Below are 20396 nucleotides of genomic sequence, written 5' to 3' on the forward strand. Positions count from 1 at the left end.
CCCCCCACCCCCACCCACCAACACACACCTTTTTTTGGGGGAAAAACAGGATCTAAGGAAACAGAAACATCAAAATCAAAAGGAAAAATATTGCAAATACATATTTAAGACCGGATTAGTTGACTTTTTTTATATTAACTTTTTGAGGAGTAACAAATATATGACTTACCAAAGGCTAGGGTTAGACAGGAAACAACCAGGATGCTCACAGCTAGTGTTTGTTTGATGCGGTCCATTGTTTGTCGTCTGAAGATCAACTGTACCTTCAACAACCCTACTGGATGTTATATACTCGACGGTTTTACAATTCCAAGCGAACACGTGCAAAGCCACGGGTGTGCTGACGTCATTAATCATATAATCCCTGTTTAATTCTCACCAGTTACAAGTTTTCAACACATACGCCCAACAACACCCAGAAAATCTCGCGAAACGTATCACGATCTCACGCCAGGCGTGTTTTTTATTCATATGTTTTGCCAATACTTTGAAATACAAATTGTACATTACATTATATGAAATAGACAATGAAAAATAATTGATTGTTTGATTTCAACTCTAATATGTTCTCATAGAAGTTCCACAAGGTACGGTTTTTTTTCAGGAATTTTTCATCAAACGTATAGTCATGCCGGAGAAAAAGGTTTCCAACGCACACATTCTAGATTGTTTGGCAGTGGTAAGGGGGTCCTTAAAAGAAAATTCAGGTAAAATAGGCATGTTATTACAAGATATCACAATTTAGAATAATTAAGATCACAATGCAGCTTGTAAATAAAAATGAGTATTTGCTTTAAGAGTGAGAATAATAATAGATCTGACCTAATAAAACGTTTTTTAATTCAATCATTGACATATATCACAGAGTATAAAATTCTAAAAAAAAACGTGTGCTATCACTGTAAAAAAAGGCAGATATTACTATAAAATGAGACAGACTATTTTAGTAAATGAAGGTAGTTATAAAAAGATCGCATAATAGGAGTTAAATCGTCAAAGATATGTGCTTATGGCAGAATATTTGTTTTTAAAAATTACAGCGTCAACACAGGACAAATTGATATGGAACTCACAAGTCGGTGGGAGAAGACAAGTATAAGCGTATCCTGCATCACCGCTTGTGGCATCCATCACGATACTGTTGGTCAGCCTCATGATATTTCTTGGGCCAACAATGATCTTAGACATAGTAAGATGTTTTGTTTGTTTGTATTTTACGTCCTATTAACAGCTATGGTCAATTAAAAACGTGCCAGGTTTTCATGATAGCGGAAAGCCGGAGTTCTCGGAGAAAAACCACCGACCTACGGCCAGTACCTGGCAACTGCCCCACGTAGGTCTAGAACCCGCGACCCAGTGATGGAGGGCTAGTGATAGCAGGATGTTGGAAACTAAGGAAAACTAATTCTCAATTAACATATCATACAACGACCACAAATCTTCGACGAAAACCTTACACATGGAATTTTTCTTGCAAAAAGATAAATGCTACTCTTTTTACCATTCGAACAAGTAGCACAGCATGACACTTAAAACCGTTAAACGTCATATAAAAGGATTTTTTAAACCACGTCGTCACACAAAATGATAATTAGTACGGATTGAACGGTATTTTTTCAATGTTCAGTGCGGCATGAGGTTTTTTCCTCCCGATTGTGTATGTACTTTATGTAGAGAAAACGAATAACTGGTAATCTCTTTACATTTGTCAGGTCAGTTAACACCTACACCGGTACCAGTGGTAGTGGATACCCAGCAACTTATCCTACCGTACAAGGCCGTCATCAAGATATTAAGTAGCGTCATAAGGGTACTACTCTTGGCCAATTATTCAACGGTCTTGTGAGCTCACTTTCTGGGGAATACTTCTTACCCGAATTTCAAAAAAAAAAAAAAATCACACTCAAATCAAGATAAACATTCATTTTTTTTTTATTTCTTATTTACAGTTGTTCATAAACAACAGCATTCTGTCTGTAAAAAAGACCGAGATTCGAATCTTGGAATCCTTTATCTAACAAAATGACTGCTAATCAACCGGAGCTCCCTGTCACCGTCCCACTACACTAATAGTATACATATATATATATCAAAAAATGAATTTAAGGGTGGGGTGGGGTGGGGTTGCACTCTATATACTGCATGTGTGAAAAGCTATAGGGAAATTTCACATTCTACATCGGCACAGGGATTCGTAAGTTGTTGTCCGACAGAGCCAGCAAGTAGACAAGTGGTATAAGTACTAAGGTTCCAATGTTGGCACGTGCACCCATATATGTCCACCTTGAAAAGCTGTCATTTAGCGCAAATTCATCTCCAGATCAATTATTCTTCCCATTAATTTATCTATGTGTATCCAACAGATATCACATGTACATGTACTTTTTTTTAAAGTTCTAGCACAGTTTGAATTCAATTTCTTTTTCAAGAGTGAAAAGGACGACTATAAAATGATGCAAAACTGTATTTTACAACACATCATCCGTGGCCAATGCCCAAAAGAGGTTTACAGGTGTATCCAGTTTTCTGGTTGAATTTGTCAAGAATCGTCAATTCTTTATTGTACATCTGTTGCCATTGGTCCTTAGTCTCGTGATCGTAGCCAATCAAATGACACATACCATGCAGGACCATCACCTATAAAGCAAAGGCCATACACAGTAAGCCATTTTATTTCAAAGAAAAAAAAGTATTAAATATCACGCAGAAATGATGTGATAAAAAATTAAGTTATTGGTCCATATTCCAATTTTGTACAAACTGCTGTGACCTTTTATCCGGTTTATGATGCATGTGCCTTTAAAAACAAATGTCCATAATGGGGTGAAACTGGTATTATACGCAGGTTATTTAGTTCTTTCCGTTTAGCCATATACCCTCCTCCCGTTTAATGATTGACATTCCTAATCAATCGTTTCCCCTTAAGTTCCTTCTCGTCTTATTTTTTACGTTTCCGGTTTAATTTTTCTCCTCCCGTTTATTCCTGTTTCCTCACATTTACCCCTGTCCTCTCCAATTTATTCCTGTTTCCTCACGTTTAAACCTGTCCTCTCATGTATTCCTGTTCCTTCCTGTTAAATCCTGTCCTCTCCCATTCATTCCTGTTTCCTCCCGTTTAATCCTGTATTTTCCCATTTAAGCATGTCCTCTCCTATTTATTGCTGTTCCCTCTCGTTTAATCATGTCCCTGTCCCATTTATTTCTGCCCTCCTCCCGTTTTATCCAGTCCTCCCCAATTTATTTCTGCCCTCCTCCCGTTTTATCCTGTTCTCTCCCATTTATTCCTTTTCTCTCCCATTTAACCCTGTCCTTTCCAATTTATTCCTGTCCCCTCCCATTTGTTCCTGTCCTCTCCCATTTAATCATGTCCTCTCCGATTTATTCTTGTCCTCTCCGTTTTAATCTTGTCCCTCATCCATTTAATCTTGTCTCTCTCCCATTTAATCTTGTCTCTCTCTCATTTAATCCTGTCCCTCTCCCATTTATTCTTTTCTCTTTCTCATTTAATCCTGTCCCTCTCCCATTTAATCCTGTCCCCTCCCATTTAATCTTGTTTCTCTCCCATTTAATCTTGTCTCTCTCTCATTTAATCTTGTCTCTCTCCCATTTAATCTTGTCCCTCTCCCATTTAATCTTGTTTCTCTCCCATTTAATCTTGTCTCTCTCTCATTTAATCCTGTCCCTCTCCCATTTAATCTTGTCCCTCTCCCATTTAATCTTGTCTCTCTCCCATTTAATCTTGTCTCTCTCCCATTTAATCCTGTCCCTCTCCCATTTAATCTTGTCCCTCTCCCATTTAATCTTGTCCCTCTCCCATTTAATCCTGTCCCTCTCCCATTTAATCTTGTCCCTCTCCCATTTAATCTTGTCCCTCTCCCATTTAATCCTGTCCCTCTCCCATTTAATCTTGTCCCTCTCCCATTTAATCTTGTCCCTCTCCCATTTAATCCTGTCCCTCTCCCATTTAATCTTGTCCCTCTCCCATTTAATCTTGTCCCTCTCCCATTTAATCTTGTCCCTCTCCCATTTAATCTTGTCCCTCTCCCATTTAATCTTGTCCCTCTCCCATTTAATCTTGTCCCTCTCCCATTTAATCTTGTCCCTCTCCCATTTAATCTTGTCCCTCTCCCATTTAATCTTGTCCCTCTCCCATTTAATCTTGTCCCTCTCCCATTTAATCTTGTCCCTCTCCCATTTAATCTTGTCCCTCTCCCATTTAATCTTGTCCCTCTCCCATTTAATCTTGTTTCTCTCCCATTTAATCTTGTCCCTCTCCCATTTAATCTTGTCCCTCTCCCATTTAATCCTGTCCCTCTCCCATTTAATCTTGTCCCTCTCCCATTTAATCTTGTCCCTCTCCCATTTAATCTTGTCCCTCTCCCATTTAATCTTGTCCCTCTCCCATTTAATCTTGTCCCTCTCCCATTTAATCTTGTCCCTCTCCCATTTAATCTTGTCCCTCTCCCATTTAATCTTGTCCCTCTCCCATTTAATCTTGTCCCTCTCCCATTTAATCTTGTCCCTCTCCCATTTAATCTTGTCCCTCTCCCATTTAATCTTGTCCCTCTCCCATTTAATCTTGTCCCTCTCCCATTTAATCTTGTTTCTCTCCCATTTAATCTTGTCCCTCTCCCATTTAATCTTGTCCCTCTCCCATTTAATCTTGTCCCTCTCCCATTTAATCTTGTCCCTCTCCCATTTAATCTTGTCCCTCTCCCATTTAATCTTGTCCCTCTCCCATTTAATCTTGTCCCTCTCCCATTTAATCTTGTCCCTCTCCCATTTAATCTTGTCCCTCTCCCATTTAATCTTGTCTCTCTCCCATTTAATCTTGTCCCTCTCCCATTTAATCTTGTCCCTCTCCCATTTAATCCTGTCTCTCTCCCATTTAATCTTGTCCCTCTCCCATTTAATCTTGTTTCTCTCCCATTTAATCTTGTCTCTCTCCCATTTAATCTTGTCCCTCATCCATTTAATCTTGTCTCTCTCTCATTTAATCCTGTCCCTCTCCCATTTAATCCTGTCCCTCTCCCATTTAATCTTGTCCCTCTCCCATTTAATCTTGTCCCTCTCCCATTTAATCCTGTCCCTCTCCCATTTAATCTTGTCCCTCTCCCATTTAATCTTGTCCCTCTCCCATTTAATCCTGTCCCTCTCCCATTTAATCTTGTCCCTCTCCCATTTAATCTTGTCCCTCTCCCATTTAATCCTGTCCCTCTCCCATTTAATCTTGTCCCTCTCCCATTTAATCCTGTCCCTCTCCCATTTAATCTTGTCCCTCTCCCATTTAATCTTGTCCCTCTCCCATTTAATCCTGTCCCTCTCCCATTTAATCTTGTCCCTCTCCCATTTAATCTTGTCCCTCTCCCATTTAATCCTGTCCCTCTCCCATTTAATCTTGTCCCTCTCCCATTTAATCTTGTCCCTCTCCCATTTAATCCTGTCCCTCTCCCATTTAATCTTGTCCCTCTCCCATTTAATCTTGTCCCTCTCCCATTTAATCCTGTCCCTCTCCCATTTAATCTTGTCCCTCTCCCATTTAATCTTGTCCCTCTCCCATTTAATCCTGTCCCTCTCCCATTTAATCTTGTCCCTCTCCCATTTAATCCTGTCCCTCTCCCATTTAATCTTGTCCCTCTCCCATTTAATCCTGTCCCTCTCCCATTTAATCCTGTCCCTCTCCCATTTAATCTTGTCCCTCTCCCATTTAATCCTGTCCCTCTCCCATTTAATCCTGTCCCTCTCCCATTTAATCTTGTCCCTCTCCCATTTAATCCTGTCCCTCTCCCATTTAATCCTGTCCCTCTCCCATTTAATCTTGTCCCTCTCCCATTTAATCCTGTCCCTCTCCCATTTAATCCTGTCCCTCTCCCATTTAATCTTGTCCCTCTCCCATTTAATCCTGTCCCTCTCCCATTTAATCCTGTCCCTCTCCCATTTAATCTTGTCCCTCTCCCATTTAATCCTGTCCCTCTCCCATTTAATCCTGTCCCTCTCCCATTTAATCTTGTCCCTCTCCCATTTAATCCTGTCCCTCTCCCATTTAATCCTGTCCCTCTCCCATTTAATCTTGTCCCTCTCCCATTTAATCCTGTCCCTCTCCCATTTAATCCTGTCCCTCTCCCATTTAATCTTGTCCCTCTCCCATTTAATCCTGTCCCTCTCCCATTTAATCCTGTCCCTCTCCCATTTAATCTTGTCCCTCTCCCATTTAATCCTGTCCCTCTCCCATTTAATCCTGTCCCTCTCCCATTTAATCTTGTCCCTCTCCCATTTAATCCTGTCCCTCTCCCATTTAATCCTGTCCCTCTCCCATTTAATCTTGTCCCTCTCCCATTTAATCCTGTCCCTCTCCCATTTAATCCTGTCCCTCTCCCATTTAATCTTGTCCCTCTCCCATTTAATCCTGTCCCTCTCCCATTTAATCCTGTCCCTCTCCCATTTAATCTTGTCCCTCTCCCATTTAATCCTGTCCCTCTCCCATTTAATCCTGTCCCTCTCCCATTTAATCCTGTCCCTCTCCCATTTAATCTTGTTTCTCTCCCATTTAATCCTGTCCCTCTCCCATTTAATCCTGTCCCTCTCCCATTTAATCTTGTCCCTCTCCCATTTAATCCTGTCCTCTTCTATTTAATCTTGTCCTCACCAATTTAATTCTGCCCCTTAACGTTCAATCTTGGTCCCTCTCGTTCAATCCTTTCCCCTCAAGTATAATTCTGTTCCTTCACGTTCAATCCTGTCTATTCCATTTAATCATGTTCCCTTCATGTTAATCCTGTCCTTTCCTATTTAATCCTTTTCACTCCTGTTTAATCCTGTCCCCATCTAGTTTCATCCTATCCTGTTTTATCCTGCCCCCTCCACTCCTTTAGTCTGGTCCCAAATTCGTTTATTCCTGTCCCCTCTCGTTTTATCATGTCCCTTTCCGTTTAATCCTGTACCCTCCCATTCAACCCTGTGCTATTCCGTTTAATACTTCTCCTTCCCGTTTTATCCTGTCCCATTCCGTTTAATCCTGTCCTTTCCCAGTCACGCTTACTGACATATTGGTAACACTTACACTGAGTGTTCCTTCCAGCTGTTCCCTATTTAACTGAGCGTTTTTGTGTATATAAGGGATACCCAACATCAGGTCTCCCAGAAGTCTCCTGTCCGGATCAGCAATCTCTGGCAGTGGTTTCCCGGGCTCCAAGTCCTGGGAATGAAGGTGACAATTAATGCATGATTTTTGTGTATTTTTTCTAATAAAGAAGTTATCACCAAAAGACGTCATATAGTGAATAAACCAAATATTCCGGGTTACACCACCACCTGCAATCCCTAATCTCCTCAACAATACACTGTACCAATCCCTACCCCAACAACACGACCACAATGGTTAGTACGCTGATATTACCGTTTGTGTGTTGTTTTACACACTGAAAATTGAGTTCAAAACGGGAGAAATACATTGAAGTTGGGTGCAACGAGTAAACGGTCTTTAAAGTCTAAATTATCATTTGTCATCGGTAGAAACTAAACCATTGTAAGAAATACCTTAATAAGTTAAATTGAGTCGTCACATTTTGTCGTCAAGTCATTCAGGTATAAACAAAAAAAATGGTATTTCAAAACTTCATGAACAAAATTTTAATGAATTTTAAACAGGCCAAAATTCCACACCTTCCTCTGACTTATCTTTTAATTCAAAATGAAAAATGGCAAGAAGCGAAAACAAACTTCCCAAGCGACTAAATTCACTTCCCTTTCTTGTTTTCATCTTTTGAAATTCAAAATACTTCAAACCCAAAAAAAGGAATACATGAGCACTGCCTGAGTGTTAACATTTATTGTGTGTTTTCCCAAAGGCATCTTAAAAAACATTTCATATGAGAAAAAATTACGTTGAATGATATGTACGTTCACTTTAATTTAACATGTGTCAACATGTTGCTACTATTTCCGGCATAATTCTAGCCACGTTAGTTTCAATTTTCAGGTGTGTTTTTTTCTTATAATAATATTGCATGTTTTGTAACATCTCTACCCATTGTGATAATTTTCATGTGTTCTGCCATAAGAATAGCTCTTCGGAGCTAATGTTTCATATAAATACGACACAAAAAAAACACAGTTTCTGGTATCTTGTACCTTTTATGTTTGTTAGCATAGCTACGGTAATCTGGTAACACGGCTATAATGAGTTGGTATCATGGCATTGGCCCTTGTCGAATTGCCGATGCAGAATTCTGATATATAAAACATAACTAGTGTCAAATGTTTACAGCCCTGTATCATGTCTATGCAATGACCATATGAAATGTATACTTACCTCCAGGAATGGGAAGGCCAAAACGTCTGTCGCACCTTCTACGCCTCGGTAAACTATGTTCGCCTCCGATATTTCATCGTCTTCAACGCACTGAATTCCCATATGGAAACTAGTAAGACCCATCAAGCGCCGTAAATAGCGCACGTCCCTCTCCAACCTCCGCAGGTCCAGTTTGATTAACCTCTGCATGTTGTGAATAACTACGGACATGGTTGTGAAACATGTGGTTTGTGAAGCGAAAGTAGGGTGTTCGGAACCTCTTTAGATCTATCTTAAGGATTATATGAGTAGTCTAAAATTGGACACAAACAGAAGCAGGACAAAAATAAATGGTTTGTTTTGAGTGTTTGGTTCGTGTATTTGTTTGTTTTCTTTCTTGGTTAACTAACACATTTGAAAAACATAATGAGATCTTTTTTTACCAGTGAAATATAACATACGTTTTACAGCATCGATAAATGTGATATTTTTCTACTGAAACAAATAATTGTAACTCTTGTTTCATTCAGTACACTAAACCAACCAATAAGAGTACACGATTTACTGTGAAAAAATAGCAATCGGTGTGGTCAGTTTTAACATCACTGACACCTGACGGTGACGTCAGAATACAGCATTTCTTGACTCATTTGAATGTAGCGAGAGATATTATAATCTAATCACGAAAGCCAACGTCTTTACTGCATAAATAAAATGTTATAAATATAATCAATTGTTGTTTTCTTGATAAACTACAGTTGTAGATTTTTGTTTTCATCTTTTTTTTATCGTATCACTCGCTAGTGAAATATATCCGCAAAATAGTCATCCTTCGTAAAATATAACTGTGTGTTTTTAATCCACCACTTCTCCATAGACTCTTTTGCAACTTTTTTGCGTGTGGTCTGCCGTTATTTTTGTCAATTCACGACTAAAAGACGATCAAACAAGATTCAAGCAAACTATTAAATCTGGTCGTTTCGATCATCCGAGGAATAATATCGAAAATGTGCCAGAAAGTATATCATTTAGATCAATGACGCATAAAGGATATACATGTCTGTATATATACAGTGGGCTACGTTTGTTTGTACGTGTATGTAAATAACCTAATGCAGGCTTATCACGGAAATCGACACACTGATCACTACGTCATTGCTATAGCATGTCTATTAATTATGTCCCTAAAAATAGACACGGTCTGACGTGTGTTACTCATCACCACAGGTGCATGACAAACAAATAAACTAGAAACCTATATTGATACACATACATGTTAAGATGAGCAATACTTGACACGTTTATTCACATGCCTCATATTTGTGGTATTAGTTTGTGGTATTTTTTGTGGTATCATTTTTTGCAATTGTATGAACCACAAAACAGTTATGTTACATGTACATTTATAGAGTGGCCTTGCCGTAAACTGGCCGCGCGCAATATTAACTGACCAAACTGACCACGGCCAAAGCCTTATAAGCCGACGTATAGTAGCTTACCATAATAGATCAATTTTCATTACAGAAGCATAATACAACACAGGGAATAAAGCACAATTGCATAAAAATTAGAAAGATTTGAATTGACACTCGGTCGTATTTAATTTACGAATCAATATATCTAGAAGAATTCAGAGATTCATAGTAACGATACATATGCAAGACCACACACTTGCGTTGTTATTGCGCGGACGAATATATTCACGAGAGCGTGGATCGCACGAGTGAATATATATGTCCGCGCAGAAAAGGTTGGGGTCACCTGCCCGACCAGGTGGGTTNCATCCGGGCCAACAAGAGTGATTAATATAAGTTGAAATAAATTGTTGTTAAATAAATAAAGTTTATATTATTTTATATTAGATGATTTTTTTTTTGCAAATACCGGGAACTTTCTGTTCGCCATGACAAGGAGATTTCCATACAAAGTAGTTAATACAACATTCCGTATTGCGCATGTGCAATACAGAACGTGGTATTTCATTGTCTGAAAATTGCTTGTATTACTATAACAAGATTCAACAGGTATGTGATAAAATGCGTTATGGCCCGGCTACATATGTAAGAGTTTGCCCAATCCGTTTGCCTATTCGTTCGTATGACATCTTGATCAAACCACATGGGGCATGAAAAGGAGAAAGCCACTAAGCACGGGACGTGACGAACTGTTGAATAGCTGAAAGTATGGAATCGTGCCAGGATATCACTGCGCTGGCTGTGCTTGATGGTTCTATTTTTATGACAAATTTTAAAATCTACTATAATTTGTACATAAAAGTAAGAGTGAATGTGTGCATTACATGTTGAATATTGAGATGTACATTATATAAACTGCAATGAATAAGTAATAATCGCTCCCTCTCTCTCTCTGTGGTAATTTAAACTATGAAAGCCATCTCATGATGTGTATATACAATTATTTATCTTATAAGGAAAGGGCGTGTATAATGTTCATGTTACTTGTGCCCAATCCTTTTGCATTTCTTTGGCAATAAAATATGTTTAAACTTAAAACAGGGGCATGCGACCGAATCATGTTAGACTTTCAGTCGCTAGATACGTACATACGACTGAAAATGTGCGTTAAGATATATTACTCAAGTCCATTAGTTACCTAACTTCGTTACAGTAAAATCTCGTTTACTGCCACCATTTGTTCAGATAAATTTTCGAGTTATAAAGGTATTTGGGGATAAATGGAGGGAAACATATAAAGAAATTCTTGAAAAAAAAGAAGAAAAAAATGATAATGACCGTGAAATATGTTGGCGGTAAGCGAGGTGGCAAATGAAACGAGGGGCATTATATCGAGGTAAGCGAGGTGGCAAATGAAACGAGGGGCATTATATCGAAGTTTTTATTAGTAGTATGTTGAAACATCATGATTAGAACCACACCAACATATAATCCGTCTTTTCGTATTGCAGAGTTATCTGCTCTTGTGAGCAGGTATTGATTGTTACGTCATTAGTTTGTGTGAGAAAATTACGTCGTTTTCTCAAGAAATTATGACGTTACTTACTCTCACAAACAAACTCTGCAATACGGAAAGACGGAATATACAAAATGTAGCAAATGTAAGTCACTGAGACTGATATTTTCTGTTTCGCTGTTCATTTGACGTCTTTGATTAGACTTTTTGCATTGTACATGTACTTACACTGTAGCTCCATTTGTATGTTTAAAAAAACCTTTCTAATATTGTACAGTATACACTAAAGTTTCACAAGAGTTCGGAAGACAAAGCTGTGCTTGCCATGAAGGTCTGGAGACTTCCGATTGTGTTCCGTTTACAGAACATATTTCCAACTTGTATGTTTTCAGTACTCCAAGTACATGTAGATGTGTTGCATTTTACAACGTTTTGTAAGCTGATATATATATATATGTAAGTAGTTATGTTGATTATATTAGCATTACTTATGTTAATGTAATTATTAAGTAGTTAGATATACTTACTTTGGTACACGGTATATCACACAAGAACGGAGTAATATTTCCTGTGCAGTTGTAAATGAAATATGTTACCAAATGTCGCGTAAAGGTACCATGCAAACTTAACGAGATATGTAAAAAAAAAAGTGCCAAAGGTCACGTAAATGAACCAAATATCGAAGGAAATAGAATATAAAAAAATCTAGCACGGGATATCGGTTGGGATGACCCTGTCTGGTATCCTAAAGAGACGAACCTAGTTCTGGTTTTTGGTTAATATTTTCTTGTCAGAGTTGGAAAATGATCACATCTGATAAAACCATGAACGAAAATGTCCACAGTTCAAATTTTATCAGTAATGGATACTGAATCTCACACTTTCTATATTATAATTGGAACTAATTCCATTATTTCTACGTTTCCACTGTAAGTTCCTCTTTAAGCAATACCAGAAGAAATTACGTTCAAAGATCAAGGAACGCAATTTTGAAGCTTCTCATCCCGTCTCGATTAAAACATGAGACAACCGTTGGTGCCGTTAGGCTGTTCCAGGAATTACTTTGTCGACAGAGACACATAAATATTTCAAATATAAGGTAAATACTAACTAAATATTTAGAATATAAATGTAAAGATTGACTGGCATTTTGCAATATTCATGTCGATATGAACGAAAATCGGTTACATATATATTTCCCATGAAACCCTAGCGGGTATTTTTGNTAACACAGAGAGTGGGAAAGAATCAGCTAACCAATCGTTTCCCCCTAGTTGCTAACACAGAGAGCTTGCGGGGGGGAAATCAGCTAGCCAATAGTTCCCCCCGTATTTCTAACACAGAGAGTGGGAAAGAATCAGCTAACCAATCGTTTCCCCCTAGTTGCTAACACAGAGAGCTTGCGGGGGGGAAATCAGCTAGCCAATAGTTCCCCCCGTATTTCTAACACAGAGAGTGGGAAAGAATCAGCTAACCAATCGTTTCCCCCTAGTTGCTAACACAGAGAGCTTGCGGGGGGGAAATCAGCTAGCCAATAGTTCCCCCCGTATTTCTAACACAGAGAGTGGGAAAGAATCAGCTAACCAATCGTTTCCCCCTAGTTGCTAACACAGAGAGCTTGCGGGGGGGAAATCAGCTAGCCAATAGTTCCCCCCGTATTTCTAACACAGAGAGTGGGAAAGAATCAGCTAACCAATCGTTTCCCCCTAGTTGCTAACACAGAGAGCTTGCGGGGGGGAAATCAGCTAGCCAATAGTTCCCCCCGTATTTCTAACACAGAGAGTGGGAAAGAATCAGCTAACCAATCGTTTCCCCCTAGTTGCTAACACAGAGAGCTTGCGGGGGGGAAATCAGCTAGCCAATAGTTCCCCCCGTATTTCTAACACAGAGAGTGGGAAAGAATCAGCTAACCAATCGTTTCCCCCTAGTTGCTAACACAGAGAGCTTGCGGGGGGGAAATCAGCTAGCCAATAGTTCCCCCCGTATTTCTAACACAGAGAGTGGGAAAGAATCAGCTAACCAATCGTTTCCCCCTAGTTGCTAACACAGAGAGCTTGCGGGGGGGAAATCAGCTAGCCAATAGTTCCCCCCGTATTTCTAACACAGAGAGTGGGAAAGAATCAGCTAACCAATCGTTTCCCCCTAGTTGCTAACACAGAGAGCTTGCGGGGGGGAAATCAGCTAGCCAATAGTTCCCCCCGTATTTCTAACACAGAGAGTGGGAAAGAATCAGCTAACCAATCGTTTCCCCCTAGTTGCTAACACAGAGAGCTTGCGGGGGGGAAATCAGCTAGCCAATAGTTCCCCCCGTATTTCTAACACAGAGAGTGGGAAAGAATCAGCTAACCAATCGTTTCCCCCTAGTTGCTAACACAGAGAGCTTGCGGGGGGGAAATCAGCTAGCCAATAGTTCCCCCCGTATTTCTAACACAGAGAGTGGGAAAGAATCAGCTAACCAATCGTTTCCCCCTAGTTGCTAACACAGAGAGCTTGCGGGGGGGAAATCAGCTAGCCAATAGTTCCCCCCGAATTTCTAACACAGAGAGTGGGAAAGAATCAGCTAACCAATAGTTTCCCCCTAGTTGCTAACACAGAGAGGGGGAAAGAATCAGCTAGCCAATAGTTTCCCCCTGGTTGCTAACACAGAGAGCTTGCGGGGGGAAAATCAGCTAGCCAATAGTTCCTCCCTAATTTCTAACACAGAGAAGGAGAAAGAATCAGCTAACCAATAGTTTCCCCCTAGTTTCTAACACAGAGATGGGGAAAGAATCAGCTAACCAATAGTTTCCCCCTAGTTGTTTACACAGAGAGGGGGAAAGAATCAGCTCGCCAATAATCCCCCCCCCCCCCGCCCTAATAAATAATACAGAGAGGGGAAAGTATTGGCTAGTCACCAATATTCCCCATTAACAAACACTACGAGGGGGGGGGGGGGGGGGGTAATTAGCTAGCTGATTTCTTCCCCCGGTGAAAAAAACTAACCCCGGGGAAAAAATCAGCTAGCCTATTTCTTTCTTCCCCGGGGAAACTTTCAGGCGGGGATAGAAATGACTTTTTGCGTTTAGAGGGCAGGCCCAAGTTTCATGAAAGCTTCCGTAAATAAAGATTTCCCACTTAACTTAAGATTTTGCCTTAATTCCTTTGATACTTTCCTATCGAAACACTAACGAATTTGCATCCTCGAGGTAGGTTGCAATGTAATTACATTGTACAATATTTACTCGCTTAGAAATGTCTCATTTTCGGGGTTTTATCACCATAAAAATCACAGAGTATGCTGCCAAGAAATTAAATACATGTTCTCATGTTTTTCCATCTTTTTTATACTTCATGCAAAATCGCCTTCCATCTCCTTTTCACACATTTTGCTTATTTTACCAATAGTGTGTCTATTAACTGCACGAAGCAGCAATATTGATATATGCTTTAGGTGTCGAAGTGTATGACCTCGACTGACTGGGTCAGTGTACATGTTCGTGACTCAGACCACCTGTCAATCATTTGTCAGTTATTGGTCGCTCACTGATCAGTTATAATTATTGGTCACTCATTGGTCAATCAGTGGTCAATCATTGTATACGAGTAATTGTTATTTATTGTGTATTGGCGAGGACCAATGGTTAGATAGTGCTTTGTACTTCGGTATACATAGCGTTACTTTGTGACGACAAATAAGTATAGAAATAAGGAAACCGTCAGAATTTATTCCTATAAGAATTAAATGTCAGACGTAGGTAGAATTTTATATCAACATTAGTGTCAGATTATAAAACCAACGTCATATTCCTAAACATCGTAATTTCCCTTACATACATTTGAATATACTTAACGTTTCCGGATATTTTTAGTGGTACCGTTTTTGAATTAAGTTTATGGGTTGACGCGAGAATAATGGGGAGGCATTGCTTCGTTGTTGTTTTCTTGTTTTTGTTTTTGTTTTGTTTTGTTGTTTATTTTTATTTTTTCGTTCATATTTTCCTGCTTACAGCAAACAGACAAAACATGTTGCCAAAAGTCGAGATGGCCGACTTAGAACTGCTATAACACAAGGGACGAGTACATCAGATGGTGGTTTAGCGAGACACGTTTTATATACAATGAATGTATATACGAATACAATGACATACGGGTTTTACTTCTCAGTCTATACTTAAGGCTTAATGAGATTAATAAAACAAATGCTTTGTCATACCGATTCGTAGTCTATGTAATTTACATGAACATCTCCGTGATTACAGATTCGCTTGACAGATAATGCATGTACACCTAATGCAGTGAGCCTCGGGGGGTAATGACAATTGATTGAACAGCTATAAAATCTGTCGGGGAGGTGTCCGTACATGCTACTGCGTCATATGACGAGTTCCCGACAAAGAATATAACGTTTATATATGTTTATTACAATTATTTAGAGTTTTTTTCGTAGGTTTGGAGAATAATTTATCATATTAAATCGAAAACGCTCTTTCAATTATTTGCATATACTTACTATTTCTTGAGTGTTCCTTGATATTTTTCACGCGTGTTTTTTTAAAAAGACAGATGCATTTCCGTCATTAATCTATGTGTATTCCCCCTAAGGATGCCTCTTTAGTATGCATTAATGAGCCAAGCCAGCCTATATGTATTGAGTTCGGGATGTCAGATCGTCAGTGCTCTTGAAGTATTCGATCTCCCTGCTGTAAGAGGAATTATTCTGGGACCATGCACATTTCGGCAATACTGACCCTCCTTTTTGTCTGTCTTGTACAAATCACACAAGCACAATGGTGGGGAGACGACTCAAACGAAAGATTTGACGACGATGATTCTTCCCCATGGGGGTATGGAAGGGGAGGAGGCAGACGACAAAGATTTGGTAATCGTTGGGGAAGCGACGAAGACGATGATGATGATGACTGGAGCAGGGGTAGAATGTTATCAAGAGGATTTAATCGTATGGCTCCCCGGAGAAATACCTGGGGTCGACAACAGCGAATCCAACAACGAAACACACAGGGAGGATGGTCGCCAAATTTTTTAACTGGATGTAAGTTTCATTTTCGCTAATTCTTCTATTTCATTAACTGATTTGTTTTAAATTTGGGGGTTAGTGAAAGTTAAGTATTACCGTAATGGGGGCGTTTTAACCTCTTAACGCATGAAGTTCATTTTTCGTGCTGCAATAATTCCGCCATTTGTACATCTACATGTTAACAGCCCGTGTATTCACATGCGGGTACGTAGCTCTCACTAAAGTTACATAATAACGACATGAGGTTAACCAAAAGTCTTTGTTACTGTTTGAAAATTTACAAACCAGACTTGATTTATTATGTTATACTACTCGCCTCAGTAGTATAAGATGATATATCATCATGAAGAGGATTTGTGAATCTGTGTCTCTCAGAACTTACCAATTTCTGAATTACTTGACGTCACAGTGTATATGAAATATATATAATGTAAATACAATGTCACATTATGGTCAAATTATATAACATTCTCACGATGGCAAATATGTCTTTTAGCCTCGTCAACGTAATTACGCCAAACTGTAAGTACTGTATATATAATTGCGCTATTTTTCAGGAAACGCTTGGCACTATAAAAGGTTAAGGTGCTTACGAAATTTTCGTGTTCCAAGATTATTTTTCTTACGCTTATAAATGTGTGAATGCTGCTGCATAAGATAATTGCTCGTGTGCTTAGTATTGAGTGAGAATGGCGAACTTTGCAATTTTACACTTGCTTTTGCACGCTTTTACGGGAGGGTTCAGGAACAGAGTTTCTTGCGTATTGCTACGCAAGTGCGGCAACCCTAGTAGGAAAAGTCATGCCAGATTTACAAAACTGTAATTTAATTTAGAAATAACAACAACAAAAAACCGAAATATGGTTATGGATGTTCCGAATGGCTTCAATAGCGATAACTTTACAGAACAGAAGAGTCTTCTACTTTGAAAGAATCATATATTTAAATTGTATTCCATTTTCTTTTTCAAATTGCACATTTGATGGAAACGTTTATAGATATTAAGGAAATAAGGTGCAGGGTTGGTATACTCTTCCCTTCGCTGTTTCTAGTTTATGATCTATATCGCTAAAGCAGTTTACGGAAAGTGCCGTTCGTTATCGATTTGGAGATATCCTGTTGTAATGTCAAAGATCAAGCGTCCATGAAAATTCACGAATGGTTTGCCGATTGATCTTTGTCGCCTGACGGAAATACACGGTCTATTCCGCCATTTTGTAAAATAGTTCGTTTAAAATGCATCCCAAAACACACAAGGGAATATGTTAATTATAAAGAACTGGGTTTTAGAACATCATAAATCGGTTAAGAAAATAGATGTCATTCCTAATAGAAATGTAAACCTCAGGGTGAGATTATATTCATAACAGTTAACGCTTATGTTTGCGGGCGAAATCTCAGACGAATTGAAATGTATCCCTTCTACAAAAATAGTTCGTCATAAGGAGCCATTTCATAGAAATTAGCTGGGATTATTAGATATTTTGCATAAATTACAATCTTGTTTCTATTTCGTCTGAATTTTTATGAGACCGTCGCCGATACTCGTTTCATAAAAATCATATGAGATCGTATAAGATCCCATATGCCTGACATCACAAATATCCTCAAGGTACAAACGAGGTACCGAAACCATGTAACAGCGTGCTATGAGTGTACAAACACAGTTGTACCATTACGTGAAGCCGTACGTTTTAATTTGTTAAGAAAGTACTTAATTAAAAAAATTATAGATTTATCGTCGCCATGTCTGGATATATCAAATTAATTGAAAACGTCTACGTAATAAATGGATCCATCAATCATATACATTTTTTATTACAATTTTACTATTATTGCTTTAAGAAAGCAAACATATGTCATTAGTTACGTAGTGAGACTTTCTGCGATACCTCAAATCGACTACTCCCTTTTATATGTTCAGTGATACTATAAGAGCACGAGATAAGACTTTGACGGCTGTGATTGATGTTGTCAATAATCAAATGACCTTCAGAAAAAACATAAGTAATTATACTTACAGCTCGATTAAAGATGACACATTGAATGAAAGTACTCTGTCATGCGCATGTCTGGTGATTTACAGTTCAAGCAGACGCACTCCTTCACACAGTGACTTTACAAAAAATTTACGTCATTTACGAAACAATGTATTTTTTATGAATGAATAATTTTCTAATTTGCATAACACATATAAATTTAAAATACATTTAGCTGTACGCGTTTATCTTTAATACTTATTTAATTGCATTAAAAACAATCCACGAACAAAACTGTGCATACAAATGTATCTAGGGGAAGGTAAAGTGGAATGCGTTCCTTCTTACATGTAAGCACATGTTAGCATATCTCAACACTGCTAGTAGTGGTTTCCATTCGTCCTCTATTTTTACACAAGTTTACAACATTCTCAAAAAATCTAAATAGAACTTAACTTCGCGTTTGTTAAGAATTCAGAAAACAATATTATAACATCTTTCTTGGATTTTTTTTTCTTTCGTGGTCAATTCTCATTGTCGTTTCTCGATGCCATGAAACATGTTTGTATCGCACTTTGTAAGTGTGTTTCCAGGAAACATTTCTGCCTTGCCGTGTTACCATGGAACTTGCATCTGATACATTGTTTATATAATATGTTGACATGGAAATGAAACGTCTACAATGATTTTCTATATATTTGTCTTGACAGGTGACAGAAGACAGTATTTGTGTTTTATTGGAAACATGCATTCACAATGTCTTGTTGCTATGGAAATATTAATTGCCGTGTCTTGTTACCATGGAAACATGTATCTGACCTGTTTTTGCTGTATCCATTGATAACTCTCATTAACAACGTAAACTCTCATTCACCGCGCTGTTGCCATTGTGATAATCAAATATCTAATAGAAGTTTAACACTTGTTCAATTTGTCGTTACAGCACGGAGGATGAGGGGTTATGACACTCCAGACTTCTTCGGTTTCTTCGGCTAAGTGACGTCACATCCGGTTTCTGTCTTCGCACGTCGACTCAAAGTCACATGGTCCTTGCATCACTTCCGCGAACTACGGCATTCAATGCCAATGTTTGATTAGCTGCATGTTTGGATTTAATTATTGTTGTCCCATTTCGCGTTATTGTTTTATGAAGTTTATTCTGTGTTTAAAACATGCGATAAAATAATACACACAATGTATCTGTTTTGCTTTTATTTAAATGTACTATCATAAGAATTTTTCTGAATACATGGATCTTTGGGATGTAAATCTTCGCCACACTGTGCCACATATATATGACGATTGCGATGCCCTACAGAATGCACAGTTTGCAAATGACCATATAAGGATTGAACGGTATTCGTTCAATGTTCATGCTGGTTCATGTCTTAACGCATATCGGTTATGTAACAGGGTGGTAAAAACAAAATCAAAACGCTGGTCTCTTCAAATGGCTGTTGCTTCATTACAACATCTTAAAATATCCCTACATATATTGTAGAGGTATAGAGACAGGGTTCTCTTTGTCATGTTTATCTCAATCTGTCGTATCTCATACTGTTCTCAATCTGTTGTCTCACAACTCAATTTCACTCATGATTCACCCAATCCCCAATTTCTAAACCTGATGTGATCCTCTTCTGCTTAACAAAGAACTAAGTACCTACATAAAATCGTATTGAACTTTCCCTTTCCAGATGGTATCCAGCCAATCAGATCGTGTAAGTCAGGTTATGTCAAAGGTCAAGGTATGAATCGTATTATGAACACATGAATCTTATAACATACAGGTGAGTACAACTCATTGTGTCAAGCAAATAGCTACTTACCTGGTATGTTGATATATGTATATATATATATCTATCCAACTATTACTCATACAAACTATAAATACAAATAAAACACATTAATACATCATTAGATAAATAAACACCTTCTGACCCATGTCAGTAAATATAATGACATAGTCAAAGCATGTCCTTATACATATTATAAAACAATAAAATATAAATAATACCCTGTCACAGTCACATGCATAGCCATGTATTCTGTTAAGCCCGCTATGGTAACTATGTATGCATTCCTATGCCAGTTGAGGTTTATACCGGCGTGAACATTAAATAACACTAAATCACACGTGAAAACTACTTATGCTGGTGTCCCACGGTGTTCGGTTATAGGT

General features: G+C 38.5%; 3 protein-coding genes across 4 annotated transcripts in view; 1 reads left to right on the plus strand and 2 right to left on the minus strand.

The window, feature by feature from the left end:
* Nucleotides 1-246, minus strand: part of LOC110445335 — a 7180-nt gene extending 6934 nt beyond the window's left edge. Inside the window, exon 1 of the mRNA XM_021489891.1 lies at nucleotides 170-246. Coding sequence (XP_021345566.1) covers nucleotides 170-236 — 67 coding nt within the window. The 5' untranslated portion in view covers nucleotides 237-246. The remainder of the gene's footprint in view (nucleotides 1-169) is intronic.
* A 1662-nt stretch (nucleotides 247-1908) lies between these two features.
* LOC110445333 (putative ribonuclease) lies at nucleotides 1909-8558 on the minus strand. The gene is made up of 3 exons (XM_021489889.1): nucleotides 8312-8558; nucleotides 7061-7195; nucleotides 1909-2637 (listed from the first exon to the last, which is right to left on the minus strand). The coding sequence occupies exons 1-3, from the start codon at nucleotides 8519-8521 to the stop codon at nucleotides 2479-2481; spliced, it is 504 nt and encodes a 167-aa protein (XP_021345564.1). The 5' UTR covers nucleotides 8522-8558; the 3' UTR covers nucleotides 1909-2478.
* Nucleotides 8559-15815: 7257 nt separating this feature from the next.
* LOC110445334 (aspartate and glycine-rich protein-like) lies at nucleotides 15816-19409 on the plus strand. Of its 2 annotated transcripts, XR_002462346.1 has the most exons (3): nucleotides 15816-16250; nucleotides 16732-16757; nucleotides 19158-19409. XR_002462346.1 is itself a non-coding variant. In XM_021489890.1 (2 exons), exons 1-2 carry the CDS (start codon nucleotides 15926-15928, stop codon nucleotides 19208-19210), a joined length of 378 nt encoding a protein of 125 aa, XP_021345565.1. In that variant the 5' UTR covers nucleotides 15822-15925; the 3' UTR covers nucleotides 19211-19409. The 2 variants fall into 2 exon arrangements, 1 of the variants encoding a protein (XP_021345565.1); XM_021489890.1 differs by lacking the exon at nucleotides 16732-16757 and having other exon boundaries at nucleotides 15822-16250.
* Nucleotides 19410-20396: the final 987 nt, after the last annotated feature.

The sequence above is a fragment of the Mizuhopecten yessoensis genome, unplaced genomic scaffold (assembly GCF_002113885.1).
Source record: "Mizuhopecten yessoensis strain PY_sf001 unplaced genomic scaffold, ASM211388v2 scaffold2213, whole genome shotgun sequence".
Taxonomy (NCBI): Eukaryota; Metazoa; Mollusca; class Bivalvia; order Pectinida; family Pectinidae; genus Mizuhopecten; species Mizuhopecten yessoensis.

Coding starts and splice junctions, on each gene's coding strand:
- LOC110445333 (XM_021489889.1), bottom strand. CDS start 8,521: ATGTCCGTAGTTATTCACAACATGCAGAGGTTAATCAAACTGGACCTG. Junction 7,196..8,311: donor TGGCCTTCCCATTCCTGGAG/GTAAGTATACAT, acceptor CTTCATTCCCAG/GACTTGGAGCCCGGGAAACC. Junction 2,638..7,060: donor AGCTGGAAGGAACACTCAGT/GTAAGTGTTACC, acceptor TTTGCTTTATAG/GTGATGGTCCTGCATGGTAT.
- LOC110445334 (XM_021489890.1), top strand. CDS start 15,926: ATGCACATTTCGGCAATACTGACCCTCCTTTTTGTCTGTCTTGTACAA. Junction 16,251..19,157: donor GCCAAATTTTTTAACTGGAT/GTAAGTTTCATT, acceptor TTGTCGTTACAG/CACGGAGGATGAGGGGTTAT.